Here is a 13,901-nt window from a genome sequence, read left to right as displayed (position 1 = left end):
AGTCAGAACAAGTCAAAACAAACACTGGCACTGGAGTCTGAGCCAGCAGGGTTTATATGCAGATCTCCCCGCCCGGAGGGGAGGTGATAAGTCACATGATGACTGGAGGGAGTCATAAAGCCACCTCCCTCCGGCGCGCGGGCGACCAGCGGACTGGCGTGCCCACGGAGGACGTGGGACGCGCCACCGGCCGCTGCGACCAACCACCAGGGTGAGGGAACCCCGGACAGAGCCGCCAGCCCAGGCCCCAGGCACGCCAGGACGAGTAGCCGCACCAACTGGACCCCGGCGCCCCTAGTGGTAACCGCATCTCCAAGAGTCGCTCTTTTCAGGGTTATAGCACCACTGGTTCTGTATCCAAAGGACAGATAAGAAATAACTGGGGTGTGGTACAGGGATTTAACTTTTGCTGCAGACTGAAGGACCCAGTACCCTGAAATGAATTGACATTACTAGTAAATATCAATAAAATTGTTTATTACTACTGATCATTTTGCTAAACTGCATTTTGGTAAGTAAAAGTGTGAGACATCTGTTGTACATATACATTCACGGCACTTTGTGTTGAGATAGTATTACGATTTTTTGTGCTTGATTTATAAAAGTAAAGTTTTATTAGATTCTGTCTGATAAGTTATAATTTACTATCTGACTATGGTCCAGTCTTCTGCCAAGGACACTACTTCTACACTATAACAGGAAACTATTAAAGGGGTTGTCTCGCGAAAGCAAGTGGGTTTAAGCACTTCTGTATGGCCATATTAATGCACTTTGTAATATACATCCTGCATTAAATATGAGCCATACAGAAGTTATTCACTTACCTGCTCCGTTGCTGGCGTCCCCGTTGCCATGGCTCCGTCTAACTTCGGTGTCTTCTTGCTTTTTTAGACACGCTTGCGCAGATCTATCTTCTCCATTCGGCTGGGCTCGGCATCACCGGCATTTTGGCTCCGCCCCCTTGTACGCGTCATCGCGAAGCTCCGCCCCCGTCACACGTGCCGATTCCAGCCTCTGATTGGCTGGAATCGGCACATGTGACGGGGGCGGTGATGCCGAGCCCAGCCGAATGGAGAAGATAGATCTGCGCAAGCGCGTCTAAAAAAGCAGGAAGACACCAAAGTTAGACGGAGCCATAGCAACGGGGACGCCAGCAACGGAGCAGGTAAGTGAATAACTTCTGTATGGCTCATATTTAATGCACGATGTATATTACAAAGTGCATTAATATGGCCATACAGAAGTGCTTAACCCCACTTGCTTTCGCGAGACAACCCCTTTAAGCATGTCGTCCAAGGTGTCTTAATAAGGTATGGCACCAGAATTAAAAACGAAGGGCCCACTTCCTGAAACTTGCTCTTCAAAAAGTTACCTCTCTTGAACTGGCCCACAAATATGCATGGACTACTTCAACTCTGCAGCAAAATAGCAAATTTTCAAATATGGAAATAAGAGTGGACGGCTGTTGGCCAGGCCTATTAAAAGTCACATTGCGCAATCCCATTAACCTGCATTATTTCCCTGAGGCACCAGTGGTCATACCACCTTGAAAATATCCGCTTCCTTCCACTCATTCTATTGTGACCTATACGACTTTTCAACTTTCTCACCTAGGACAGGCCTCTCTCCTCTCCTGATACTTCTGCAGAGCTAGGAGAATTTCTATCCCTAGGGCTTTTAGCAGTCATTAAGGTTAATCTGTGAGAGGAGCGCTGGTCCAGATGGTCACATGGCCAAGCTGTTTAAGATCTTTATAGACCAATTATCTCTACTAATAATAGGTTTTTAAATTTATCTCTGCCCCTTTCTCTCCTCAATCCACTCAAGCCAATGTCATGGTGTCCCCAAACCAGGTAATAATTCCCAGATCTATAGTAATTATCTCCCAATTATGATTGTAAATGTAGATCTTAAGATCTATGTGAAACTCTTGGCAAATGGGCTGAATCTCCATTTACCAGCCCTGATCCCCATGGTAGAGGTGGGCTTTATATTGGGAAGGGAGGTCCATGACAATACTCTTAAAACCTTAGATGCAATACAAGATGCCTGTACTCATCAGATTCCACTTATGATCTGGTGCCTGGATGCCAAAAAGGCCTTTAAACAGGATATCTCGTTCTTCCCTGTCTCAAATGCTACAATATATAGACTTATGTCGCTCATTCGCCACTAGAATTATGGCGCTATTATGTATCAAGCTCATTCTGCCAAATTAAAAATCAATTGTTCCCTCTCAAACTCTTTCACTATTCCCAATGGCATTTGACAAAGATATCCCCTTCCATATGTTCTTATTACTGAGCACCTCATGGCCTCCAGCCGTGCTAACCTGGATGTTCTGGGGGTTACAACTGGAGATCATAAACATAAGTACTCTGCACTTGTAGATGACATACTCGTATGGATCACAAATCCTCACATTTCTCTCCCTCCCTGATGTCAGCAAATGTCAGGAGTTCACAAAAAGGTCTCATTTCAAAATGAAAGGGGTAATCCAATTGTGAAGAGAATTTTCAAAAATTCCAGATATGATTGTTTTTTGTGTCATGTTCATGCAGAAATAGTTATGGGTACAAATTGCACAGCCATTACCTACTAATCATGTCCTTCATTTCTGATGTTTACCCGCAGGACTATGGCGACTGCATCCCAGCCTATTTGCAGCTTGACACAACATTTCCCATAATTCCCAGCTCTGTATTTCCTTCCTGTGCATGTCCTTGCTAAGCACTGCCCTGTTGCTAGTCAGCAATCTGGTACCAAGAGCTGAACAGAAAAAAAATGTCTGAAGTGCCAGAAGATAATGATCTTTAGCGTTACATACACAAAAGCCAAAGCAGAACCACATTGCCAACTCTATTAACATCTTGGCTAAGGCGTGGAGCAGTCTCATGAGAAATAAACCAAGTGGCTCTATACGAAAATTTGGGAAACCCCCATAATTGAGTGCGGTCGATGATCCCAGGGTACTTTCCCCCCTCTAAATTCCTCCTTTTTTCTTTTTCCTTCCTCTTTTCTTTTTCTCCTCTCATTCTCTTTACTGTTCTTATCTAATTTTATATTTTTTTGTTAGGTGTTTGAAAGGGGACAGTGTTGGGTCTGCTGGGCACTGTTTGGGGAGTCCTCACAGCCTAGGGGTTGGCCAGATGGGTGTTCATTCGACACGACATAGGAAAAGGTGAAAATGTAATTGTTTATTTTTATATACATATATACAGGAAAGAGAAACATTAGCTGCAATGGAAGAGGACAACAAATCCAGTAATGTTATATATGGCTGTAAAATGTTCTTTGTTAATGCACACGGTTTAATTCAATATCATATACTTCAATGCAGACTTAAATTTAAAAAAAACTTTTTGAACATAAAAATGACCTTGCTGTCCCGGTTCTTGTATCTATTGCAGGTCCTTAAAAGATTTCAGGGAACTAGAATGTAAGCTTAGGGCAAGGACCTCCAAAGTAGTATTTTCTGAAATACTACCTGTACCATGTGTCACACCAGAAAGGCAGTGGAAGATTAGGGAGGTAAACAAGTGGCTCAAGAGTTGGTGTAAGAAGGAGGGGTTTGGGTTCCTGAAGAACTGGGCCAACTTTGCTGTTGGCTACAGGTTCTACCGTAGGGATCGGCTGCATCTCAATGGGAAGGGTGCAGCTGCACTTGGGAAGAAGATGGAGCAGTGTTTAAACTAGGGACTAAGGGGAAGAGCAACCACAGAGATAGAAGGGAAGATAGTGTAGACAGTGACCTGGGTCTAAGCAAGGAAAATGGGGGTCTAAGCAATCAGAGGGGTTAGTATAGTTAGAACTGGCAGGATAATAGGGATACTCCAATATAAAAAATAACCAAAACCTTCTTAACTGTATGGTGACTAATGCTAAAAGTCTAACCAATAAAGTTGACGAACGCGAAGCAATAATGTCTGAGGAATACAGGAGATCTGGTTAGACGAAAGCTATGACTGGGAGGCAAACCTATAGTTACAGCCTGTTCAGAAAATAAAAATCATAAAAATCAGAAATGAGGCGGGGGGGGGGGGGGGTGTTTTTTACGTTAAATCCTGTTTTAAGCTCACAGTTTGGGAAGATATATGGGAAGGAGATGAAGATGTGGAATCTCTATGGGTAGAGATACATGGAGTAAAAAAACAATAATAAAATTATAATATTGGTTTTATATAGGCCATCATATATAACAGAAGCAACTAGAAATCTATTACTAAGGCAAACAGATGAAGCAAAAAAATCGCAATGAGATAATTATTATTAGGGATTTTAACAAGTCTGATAAAAAATGGGAACCCGAAATTTGCGGATCTCATAAAGGTAGCAAGTTTCTGTCAATTACTAAAAATAATTACATTACCCAATTTGTTCAGAACCCAACTAGAGGCACAGCCATTTTGGACTTAATATTAACCAACACACCTGACAGGATAACAGAGGTCCAGGTCAGGATGCCATAATATAAAAACATTTCAAATTGTCTTTCAAGAGAGTTTTATAGGGGTTCTATGAAAATACTGCGAGAATGTTCTCAAAAATAAGAGTACGGACAATAAATGGGAAAAGTTTAAAAACTTTTAAAATACTGTAAGCAGTTCATACCTTACAGATATAAAAGGGTTAGGAATAGGAAGAAACCATTGTGGCTCTATAAAGATGTGAAAGGGGCAGTAAACAATAAAAGGGAAACATTTAAACTACTAAAACAAGGTGGCAGTAAGGCTGGGTTCACACAGGGCGGATTTGCCGCGGTTTTGCCGCGGATTGCCGTTGCATATCCGCACTGCGGCAAAACCGCTGCGTTTACAGTGCAATGCAGCACAAATGAGATTTGTCAAAAAGCTGTTCTCACAGTGCGGATTTTTTCCGCAAAGCCACAGTGCGGAAATGCAACTGCGGCATGGTTTTAAAAGATGCAGCATGTTCATGTTCATTCGTCGGGCTTTTCCGCGGCGCTTTTTTGTCCATAGACCTCTATGGACGCAGCCAAATCTGCCCCAAATACACGGCAAAAAGTAAAAAAGCGCTGCTGAAAAAAACGCGTGCGGATTTTTCCGCACGAAAATCCGCAGAAAAATTCGCAAGCCCAAATTAACTTTTGAAGCGGTTTTGCCGCAGAAGCGGTTCTTCTGCAGCAAAACCGCAAGGGAAAAACTGCGGCAAATCCGCCCTGTGTGAACCCATCCTAAATAAGCACTTAAAGGGGTTGTCCCGCGAAAGCAAGTGGGTCTATACACTTCTGTATGGCCATATTAATGCACTTTGTAATGTACATCGTGCATTAATTATGAGCCATGCAGAAGTTATTCACTTACCTGTTACGTTGCTAGCGTCCTCGTCTCCATGGTGCCGTCTAATTTCAGCGTCTAATCGCCCGATTAGACGCGCTTGCGCAGTCCGGTCTTCTCCCTGGTGAATGGGGCCGCTCGTGCCGGAGAGCTGGTCCTCGTAGCTCCGCCCCGTCACGTGTGCCGATTCCAGCCAATCAGGAGGCTGGAATCGGCAATGGACCGCACAGAGCCCACGGTGCACCATGGGAGAAGACCCGTGGTGCATCGTGGGTGAAGATCCCGGCGGCCATCTTGGAGAAGGAAGAAAGAAGACGTCGCAGAGCGGGGATTCGGGTAAGTAATATATATATATATTTTATTTATTTATTTTTTTTTTAACCCATCCTTTGGGTTTGTCTCGCGCTGAACGGGGGGCCTATTGAAAAAAAAAGAAACCGCTTCGGCGCGAGACAACCCCTTTAACGCAACCCGATAATTATGCTAATGAACGGTCATATGAATACTCTTGCCCGATCACAGCGCTCTGTAAAAGGGCCTTAAGATGTTTCAGAGCTTCCTATATTGAGAATATTTCATAATTATCAAAAAAAATGATTACAAGTTTAGTTACTCAAAGGGTTTTTATTGTGGAGAAGTAGTAAAACACCAGGAGGCTAAACACCATCAGGAGGCTGGAATCGGCAATGGACCGCACAGAGCCCACGGTGCACCATGGGAGAAGACCCGTGGTGCATCGTGGGTGAAGATCCCGGCGGCCATCTTGCTAAGGTAAGGAAGAAGTCGACGCAGCGCGGGGATTCGGGTAAGTACTAAACGTTTTGGTTTTTTTTAACACATGCATTGGGTTTGTCTCGCGCCGAACGGGGGGCCTATTGAATAAAAAAAAAAACGTTTCGACGCGGGACAACCCCTTTAAAGCAACAAAGGTGGGGACAGATAGACGTGTTGCCAAGGAGAAAAACTAACCCTAAACTATTCTTCAATTCTAAAAGTAGTAAAAAAATAAATATTGCAGTGTTGGCACTTTAATAAATAATCTAGTAAAAATAGTAGAAGGTGATGAGGAGAAAGTGAATTTTTAATAGTGTTTTCTCCAGTGTATTCACAAAGGAAAATGAAATTTGAGATGAGATGCAGAGAGAGAAAGTAAACTCTCCACTAATTGTCACTGGTTTAAAACCCTGAAGAAGTGCAGAGCTGCCCTTAAAAAGATTAAAATAGACAAATTTCCAGTTCCCAATGGCACCATCCCCACCCCTCAGGTTTTAAGGGAACTAAGTAATGTGATAGATGGACCTTTGTTTCATGTATTTAAGAAACCTACAGTGATGGGATCTGTTCCACTGGATTGGTGCATAGTCAATGTGGTGACACTATTCAAAAAGGGTCAAAAGGTCAACCTGGAAACTACTGGCCATTAAGTCTTACTTCTATTGTGAGTAAATTAACACTGATAACTGTAAGGTCATGCACATGGGCAGGGGAAAGACTAGTCTCCATTACAAATTACAAATTGGGAAGCCATTGAGTAAAAGTGACATGGAAAAAGACTTGGGGATTTTAGTCAACTGTAAGCTTAAAGGGGTTCTGTCACTAAAAAAAGAAAAATGCTCTACTTATCTATTCCTCCCCCATCAGTCTACTTACCAGATCTTCACCTCCCTTATCTTCTCCCGTCTCCTGCAGTCCAGGGGCTCACTTCAGTTCCAGCTGCCTGATTCTTTTCCTTCCTGTGAGGTTAAGTACATTAGGTTGGCAGTCTGCCAATGTACGTTACCTCACAGCTCACAGGCGAGCAGGAGGACTGCCTATCTTCAGAAATTGCTCATGCCTGCTGTCTCTGAAATAGATTACAATTCCTTCCTAGGCAGTGAAGCTACAGCACAGGGATGTGACCTTCACTGACCCAGCGGGTAGGAGTTTGTGATAAAGCAGCCTTCATAACAAGCTGGGCCAAGCCTGCAGTGAGCTGTCCTGGGGCACTGGAGAAGCTCAACCAGGAGAAGAAGTGATAAGGAGACTGACAGGGAAGGAATAGGTAAGTTTAGATAATTTTTCTTTTAATGACAAAACCCCTTTAACTGGAGTAACCAGTGTCAGGCAGCTGCTGCCAAGACAAATTGGATAATATGGTGCATCCAAAAGAGATCCAGAGGGGCCAGGATGCAAGCATTGTTCTTCCGCTTTACAAGTCACTGGTCAGACCACACATAAAATATTGTGGACAATTTTGGGCACCAGTACTCTAGGACATATCAGAGCTTGAGCCGGTTCAAAGGCAGGCAACTAAAGTAATAAATAGAATGAGTGGACGACAATACCCAGAGAGGTTATCAAAATTGGGGTTATTTAGTTCAGAAAAAAAAGACGTCTGAGGGACATAAATATACCAGAAGACAATACAGAGATCTCTGCCATCATCACTTTATACCCAGGACTGACTGTAACAAGGGGGCGTCCTATACATCTAGAGAAAATATGGTTTCTACACCAACATGCGGAATCTGGCTAAAAATAAATAAACCCTGATACGTTACTGTACAAGATACACACTTCCAAGTGTTAGGAAAGAAGCAATTCAGGTGTTCTAAATGGTAAAACCTATGACTATTCTGAAATGACTAGATTTTATGAAAATATACAGTAACTGCACTATACATTACAAGGGAAAAATAGTTACAGACTATATATGTGAAACCTTCTGTGCTGAAGCAAATTACTAGATGGAAATAACATACTTACTCCTATAATATTTTCTAGTAACACAGTATTTCGAGATTTGGCTACATGGGCAGCTATTGTTGTGCCATATTCAACTAGTCCAGCAGGAGTAAGTTGAGTTTGCCCTCGCTTTGTTCCAGTAGGTGTGAACAAACATAAAGTCTGCAAAAAGAATAAAGAAATTATCAAATCAGTTGACATGGTAAACAACATTTCACTGCGGAAACAAAAACGTACTATGACTGTTCACATTTTTGTTGGCTTTCCTTCAAAGGCTCGGCTATTTTTTTTTGGGGGGGGGGGGGCAAAATTTTGAATATTAAAAATATTGTGGTGAGAAGGATTTGACTCGTATATCCGGATTTCAGAAACTGAAAGATGAGAGGTGAAAACAGCACTCATGGATACAATAGTGATGATAATCTCAATGTTTATATAGTACCAACGGATTCTACTTTACAAATCAGAGGGTAAATATACAGCGAAAATCGGATATTACAGAGTAAGATCTGATCAACAATTCAAAGAATGGAGAACTCTCATGAATCATGAGGAAATATGGGGTGACAGCAGGTAAAAGTGCCCATCGTGTACAATGCTCTAACCATCTTTTAACTTCTAGAAGAGGTGAAAAAAACAACCACACACTGTCGTGACCTGTTGGCGAGTGATGACTTGGCGGAGACTGAAGCCGTAGCTTCATTTTAATAATGCAGGTTATGAATCTTGAAATTCAAAAGACTTCTTTTAAAAAAAAAAAAGGCAACTGGATAAGTGCTAAAAACCATAGTCAAAGCTAATAGGAGCGTACAAGTGTGAAGGGAGAAAAAAAACGTATATGGAAAGAGGTACAAGGAAAATAAAGGTGAGAATATCAAATTAATATAGAAATAAAAATTGATGATAGAATGGTAAAAGAGGATGGTATAAAATAAAGCCCATTTTAATTAACTCCTTGGGTTTCACTCTTTTTTGATACTTGCCAACAGGTCATGTGAGCCTTAGTTTTTTTCCCCGCATCCTCTTCCATAACAGCATCTAACGCCAACATGACCTTTAGTCGACTAGTGTACTAGGCTAGCAGCAGCTACTCAACAACGCTACAACTATGTCTCCTAGACTAAGGCTACTCTCAACATAGACTTTTTTGTTTTCAACACCTGCTAAAAACGCTGCACTAAGCCTCCATTCATTTCAATGGGGCTTCTCAGACAAGCACGCTAAAACAAATGCTGTATGTTTTATTTTCAGAGCTGCAGCACATTTTTGATGCCCTGCATCACTATTGAACAAAATGGCAATAAAAACAGCATTAAAGAGGCGGTGAAAAGCTGTGTACATAGGTTTTAACACTGCTTACTATGTCACCGGGACAGGGAAAAAGGGTATTATTGTATCTGGTCACCACCATGAAAAATGGGTGGAGACCAGATGAACACCCCTAAGCGACGCCCACAATTTTATTGGCTGGCCTGGAGAATAGATGGGCATTATCTCCCCTTCAGCCCTCCAGCGCTATGCCTTGTACCCTGTAACCGGATTCTGCGCTGTGGACTTCCAGCAGACTTGCCCTTCTATGTTCTCCAGCACTCCTCCCACAAAGCTCCTTGAAGTGCCTTCGGCAGGGCTGCTGCGGCCACTCCTGCTCCTGGCCTGGCAGCTCCTGGAACCGGCGCCGGCAGTGCCGCTGCAAGTGCTGCAGCTCCTGGAAGCTGCTCTGGCAGTCCCGCTATGGGCGCTCCTGCTCTTTCTCCTACTAGGACAGCTCCTGGATGCGGCTCTGGCAGTGACGTGGCTGCGGCTCCTGGACGGGAGCGCAGCCAGACCAAATGGCCATTGAGGGACGGCATCGCTGTACACAAGGTCGGCATGGAGGCAGACAGCGTCTTCGGCATTGCCGGGGGACAGGAGCGCAGGCATACACAGCTGTCAGCAGGAGTGCAGATGGGACAGCGGCACAGACAGCTGTCCGCGGTGGTCAGGAGCGCAGGCATACACCGCACAGAAGCCCGTTACCTCTTCCACTTTGTAGCGGTGACATAATTTTATTTTCTTTATTCTGTGATTGGGGTTACTTACAGTGGTGGAACAACCTATTTAAATACAGAGAATCTGACAGGCAGATGGAGAAATTGGGTTTTCAATGGGGTTGTTAAAGTCACCCATAAATAACAGTCCAAATTGTACAAGGTAGGAAATGGGGAAGCCAGGCAGCAAATTGATCCAGGAGTTGGAGGGGGTTAGCCGGGGGGGACGGTAATAAGCCCACTCTTACAGGGAGAAGGAAGAGTCTGGGGGTGTGGACTTTAAAAGAGGGGAAGCTGAATGAGGATAGTAGGGGAAAGACCTGGAAACTGCAAGGTGAAGAAAGAAGAATGCCTATTCTATAATGTCTGTGTTCAGGTCAGGGTTTATAAGAAAAGAGTAGCACCATAAGATGCAATGGGAACAGCAGTATCAGATTGTTGAAACCATGTTTCTGTGAGAACCAACAGCTTTTGAAAGGAAGTTATCATGAATATAATAGTTTGTTGTAGACTGACCAAGAATTCCAGAGCACACAGTCAAAGGAGGCAGGGGAAGAAACAGCAAATGCTAATCAGAAATTGGGGGTGATTCTTTGTATGGCAGATAAGATGTTGAAATTGTACTCCAGGACCAGAGGAAAACGAGAAACAATACTTTGTACTATAATTTAAAAAATATGTTGTGCACATCTCAAAAAGCACTTTAAGAGAAATGTCAGGGTTCAGGCTAGACCGCCGTTCCATTCAAACTCCTCCTCCTTGTGGTTGTGCAGGGAGGAGGAGTGGTGGATTCTAGTCCCCCCATCTAGTGATCAGAGCTATGTCAATTGTGAGAAAGCACTTTTAATATCAGTGGATATACTTAAATAAAATGTTATTTGAACCATAATAGACACAATGTATGTAATTAACACTCTTACTAACCTTTATATAGAGGTAGGCCCAAAGCACTCAGTACGTCCCCCCTGTTCTGTAAGCTAGCTTTTGAACTGGCACTATAATTGTATACATCTGGTACTCTGACGTCAATGCTTTATACAAGTCTGGGCTATCCTGAGATTCAGCTTCAAGGAATGTGCAAAACAACCATGATAAGAAATGGAGTTTCCCTCACTTACTCCTACTCATGTTCTATCTGGTTGGCTTTTCACATACACAAGTTAAAGACATAAATAAAGCTCACAGTATATGTTGAATCTTGCTTTTATAGGAATGCCAGCAAGTGGGAAAAAAAACATTCAAAAGGTATAAAACATTTCTACATTATTGAAGTTAGAATGTCTGAAAAGGCGCTAGAAGTTTGGAGGTCTAGTAGGTATGATGATTGATTTTCTAAACACTCATTTGATACCACTGATTTGATTGCTCAATATTTGTGTTATCGGGTCAATAGCCTTGTGAGCTATTTTACCAAATACCTACGTTTTTAATAAAATAATTTTGGAGCATCTTTTCTTAGAACTCTGCATTCTGCTGTTCCTCCATTTGTCTTCCCGCAAATCCATTAATACATTGACAGCTGGTTGTTAACCATTCCCTTGTCAGAGTCTGAACACTGTCAGTGGACGAATACCTACAGACTATAGCTGAATGCACACGACCGAGTTGGATCCCGCAATGAAATCCGACCCAGTGCCCAGCCAGTGACCACCGTGTGCCTCTCCGCATGCTTTTTCTTGTGCACTGTGGATGCACCAGCTGGTGCACTGGAGCACATGCGCAGTACAGATGTGACCGCGCTGTCACTAGGCAATGACGCGGATCCCGCGGCCTTTCCGCAATGAGGAATGCGGAAGGGCTGCGGGACGGACGGCTTTCATTGACTTCAATGGAAGCTGTCCACACGGAATCTGGTTCAAAATAGAGCATGTGATTTTTCCCCCGCGAGCGGAGAATTGCAATTGATTTCGGCTTGTTGGCATGGCAGGTATTTGCTGCGGAATCCAGAGGTGGATGTCCACTCAGAATTTCGCAATGCAATTATGACCGTGTGCATTGGGCCTATGTGGGGAAACACCCTTTAGACAAGGTAAGAAAAAGGCTTCTTTAGGCCGGTTTCACACGGCCAAGACTCTCGCGCGAGTTGGGTACGTTGCGAGATTCATAAAACTAGCGCGAATATGATCTCCGTTCTTTTGAATGGAGCCAAACACATGAGCTATGTTTTCCGTCACTGCATCGTGGTGAGGGAAGAAAATCTCTGCATGTCCTATCTTTTTGTGTTCCTTGGAACATATCGCCCATTGTTTTCAATGGGACAGTAAAACACATTGCACGGCGTGGGATGTGCACACGAATGTGATGTTCCCATTGAAAACAATGGCAAACACCTGACGATCCTCTAACGCGCCTGAAAGCTGCCCAGGAGGATCGCTACTTCCCAGAAGTGATGGAAGGCGCTTTTGCTGGAAGAATGCCTCGCATCTGCGTTATAACATTTTTCGGCCTGATATCACGCTCACCCATTTGTAGGTAGCCTCACTTACAATACAAGTATTTACTCAAACATGTTAGAAGGTCTGGTCTGTGAGCGATGTTTTGCGCTGGGATCCGTTACTGCGGACGTACCGGCCACTGGGCAGCATTGGACTGTGAATATCATGCAGATCTGCATTGCATAGTAGTGACACACACACACACACACACACAGCGGCCCCAGCGGTAATAGTGACATCCCACAGCGGCCCCCAGTATAATAGTGACCCTCCCTAGCAGTAATAGCGACCCCCCTCCACCCCATAGTGGTAATAGTGACACCCCACAACGGCCCCCAGTAACATAGTGGCCCCCAGTGTAATAGTGACACCCCATAGCGGCCCCCAGTGTAATAGTGACACCCCACAGTGACCCTTGGTATAATAGTGACACCCCACAGCGGCCCCCCATCCCACCCCTAAGATCCATATACTTACCCCTTCCTACTCGTGCTCCTCTGCTTGGCGCTGCTGATCGGCAATGATTTTGGGCACACTTACGTCCCAGTGTGCGCTGGGATCAGCGCAGATAGCATCATTGCTGAGTGAATGCCGGCGCGGGAGCCACAGCCCCTGCCGATATTCACCAACGTGGTGAGCGGCCGACGGCAACACGTGCCAGCAGGGAGGGCTCTGCGTGCCGCATCTGGCACTCGTGCCATAGGTTCGCCACCACAGGTCTAAGGGGACAGACAAACGTCTAAAGTATATAACTTTGGCATATGTGTGGCAAGTGCATCGCATATCTTTCATTGAAAAGGAAAGCATAGCCAACTACACTTTCTAATAAAAGGGCATTCTGTAAAAATAAAATAAAAACACACACTAATATATATATATATATATATATACATACATACATACATACATACACACACACACACACACACACACACATTATACATGTATACACACACACACACAAACACAGACACTCCTACTGTAAACATTTTTGTGTTTATTGGTATTCAATAGCTGACATATGCAATATATGACATACATCCACTAAATGATTTCCCCAATCTGCAGAAAAGAAATGCAAAAATGTGGTGTGAACAGAGCCTTAGCCACATAACACCATCTCACACTGCAGTTTGGGATTTAATTACTTCCATTTTCCTATGGCCTCAAGGCTCATTGGTTTATACTTTACCTTTTCACTGCATTACTAAGGCTGCACTTGCAGTTGTTGTATGCTCCTTGTGACACTATACCCATAAGTGTCTTCATTTCAGACTGATGATAAAATGCATAATGTACTTCACTAGATGGTGCTAAAAGGCTGCAATAAAGAGAGGGCTGTGACTACAGAATAATCTGTTGCAACATAAGTGAGTGAGATACACCTAATGCTTCTTATATCTGCCTTCACTGTAGAC

At 43.6% G+C, this 13,901-nt stretch overlaps 1 protein-coding gene across 2 annotated transcripts in view; it reads right to left on the bottom strand.

Moving 5' to 3' along the window:
- Positions 1 to 13,901, bottom strand: part of PDE10A (phosphodiesterase 10A) — a 403,589-nt gene that overhangs the window by 63,856 nt on the left and 325,832 nt on the right. For both annotated transcript variants that reach the window (XM_066605416.1, XM_066605417.1), the window contains one exon: positions 8,043 to 8,183. In XM_066605416.1, coding sequence (XP_066461513.1) covers positions 8,043 to 8,183 — 141 coding nt within the window. The remainder of the gene's footprint in view (positions 1 to 8,042; positions 8,184 to 13,901) is intronic.

The sequence above is a fragment of the Eleutherodactylus coqui genome, chromosome 1 (assembly GCF_035609145.1).
Source record: "Eleutherodactylus coqui strain aEleCoq1 chromosome 1, aEleCoq1.hap1, whole genome shotgun sequence".
Taxonomy (NCBI): domain Eukaryota; kingdom Metazoa; phylum Chordata; class Amphibia; order Anura; family Eleutherodactylidae; genus Eleutherodactylus; species Eleutherodactylus coqui.
This window is presented reverse-complemented; position numbering and strand designations above follow the sequence as displayed.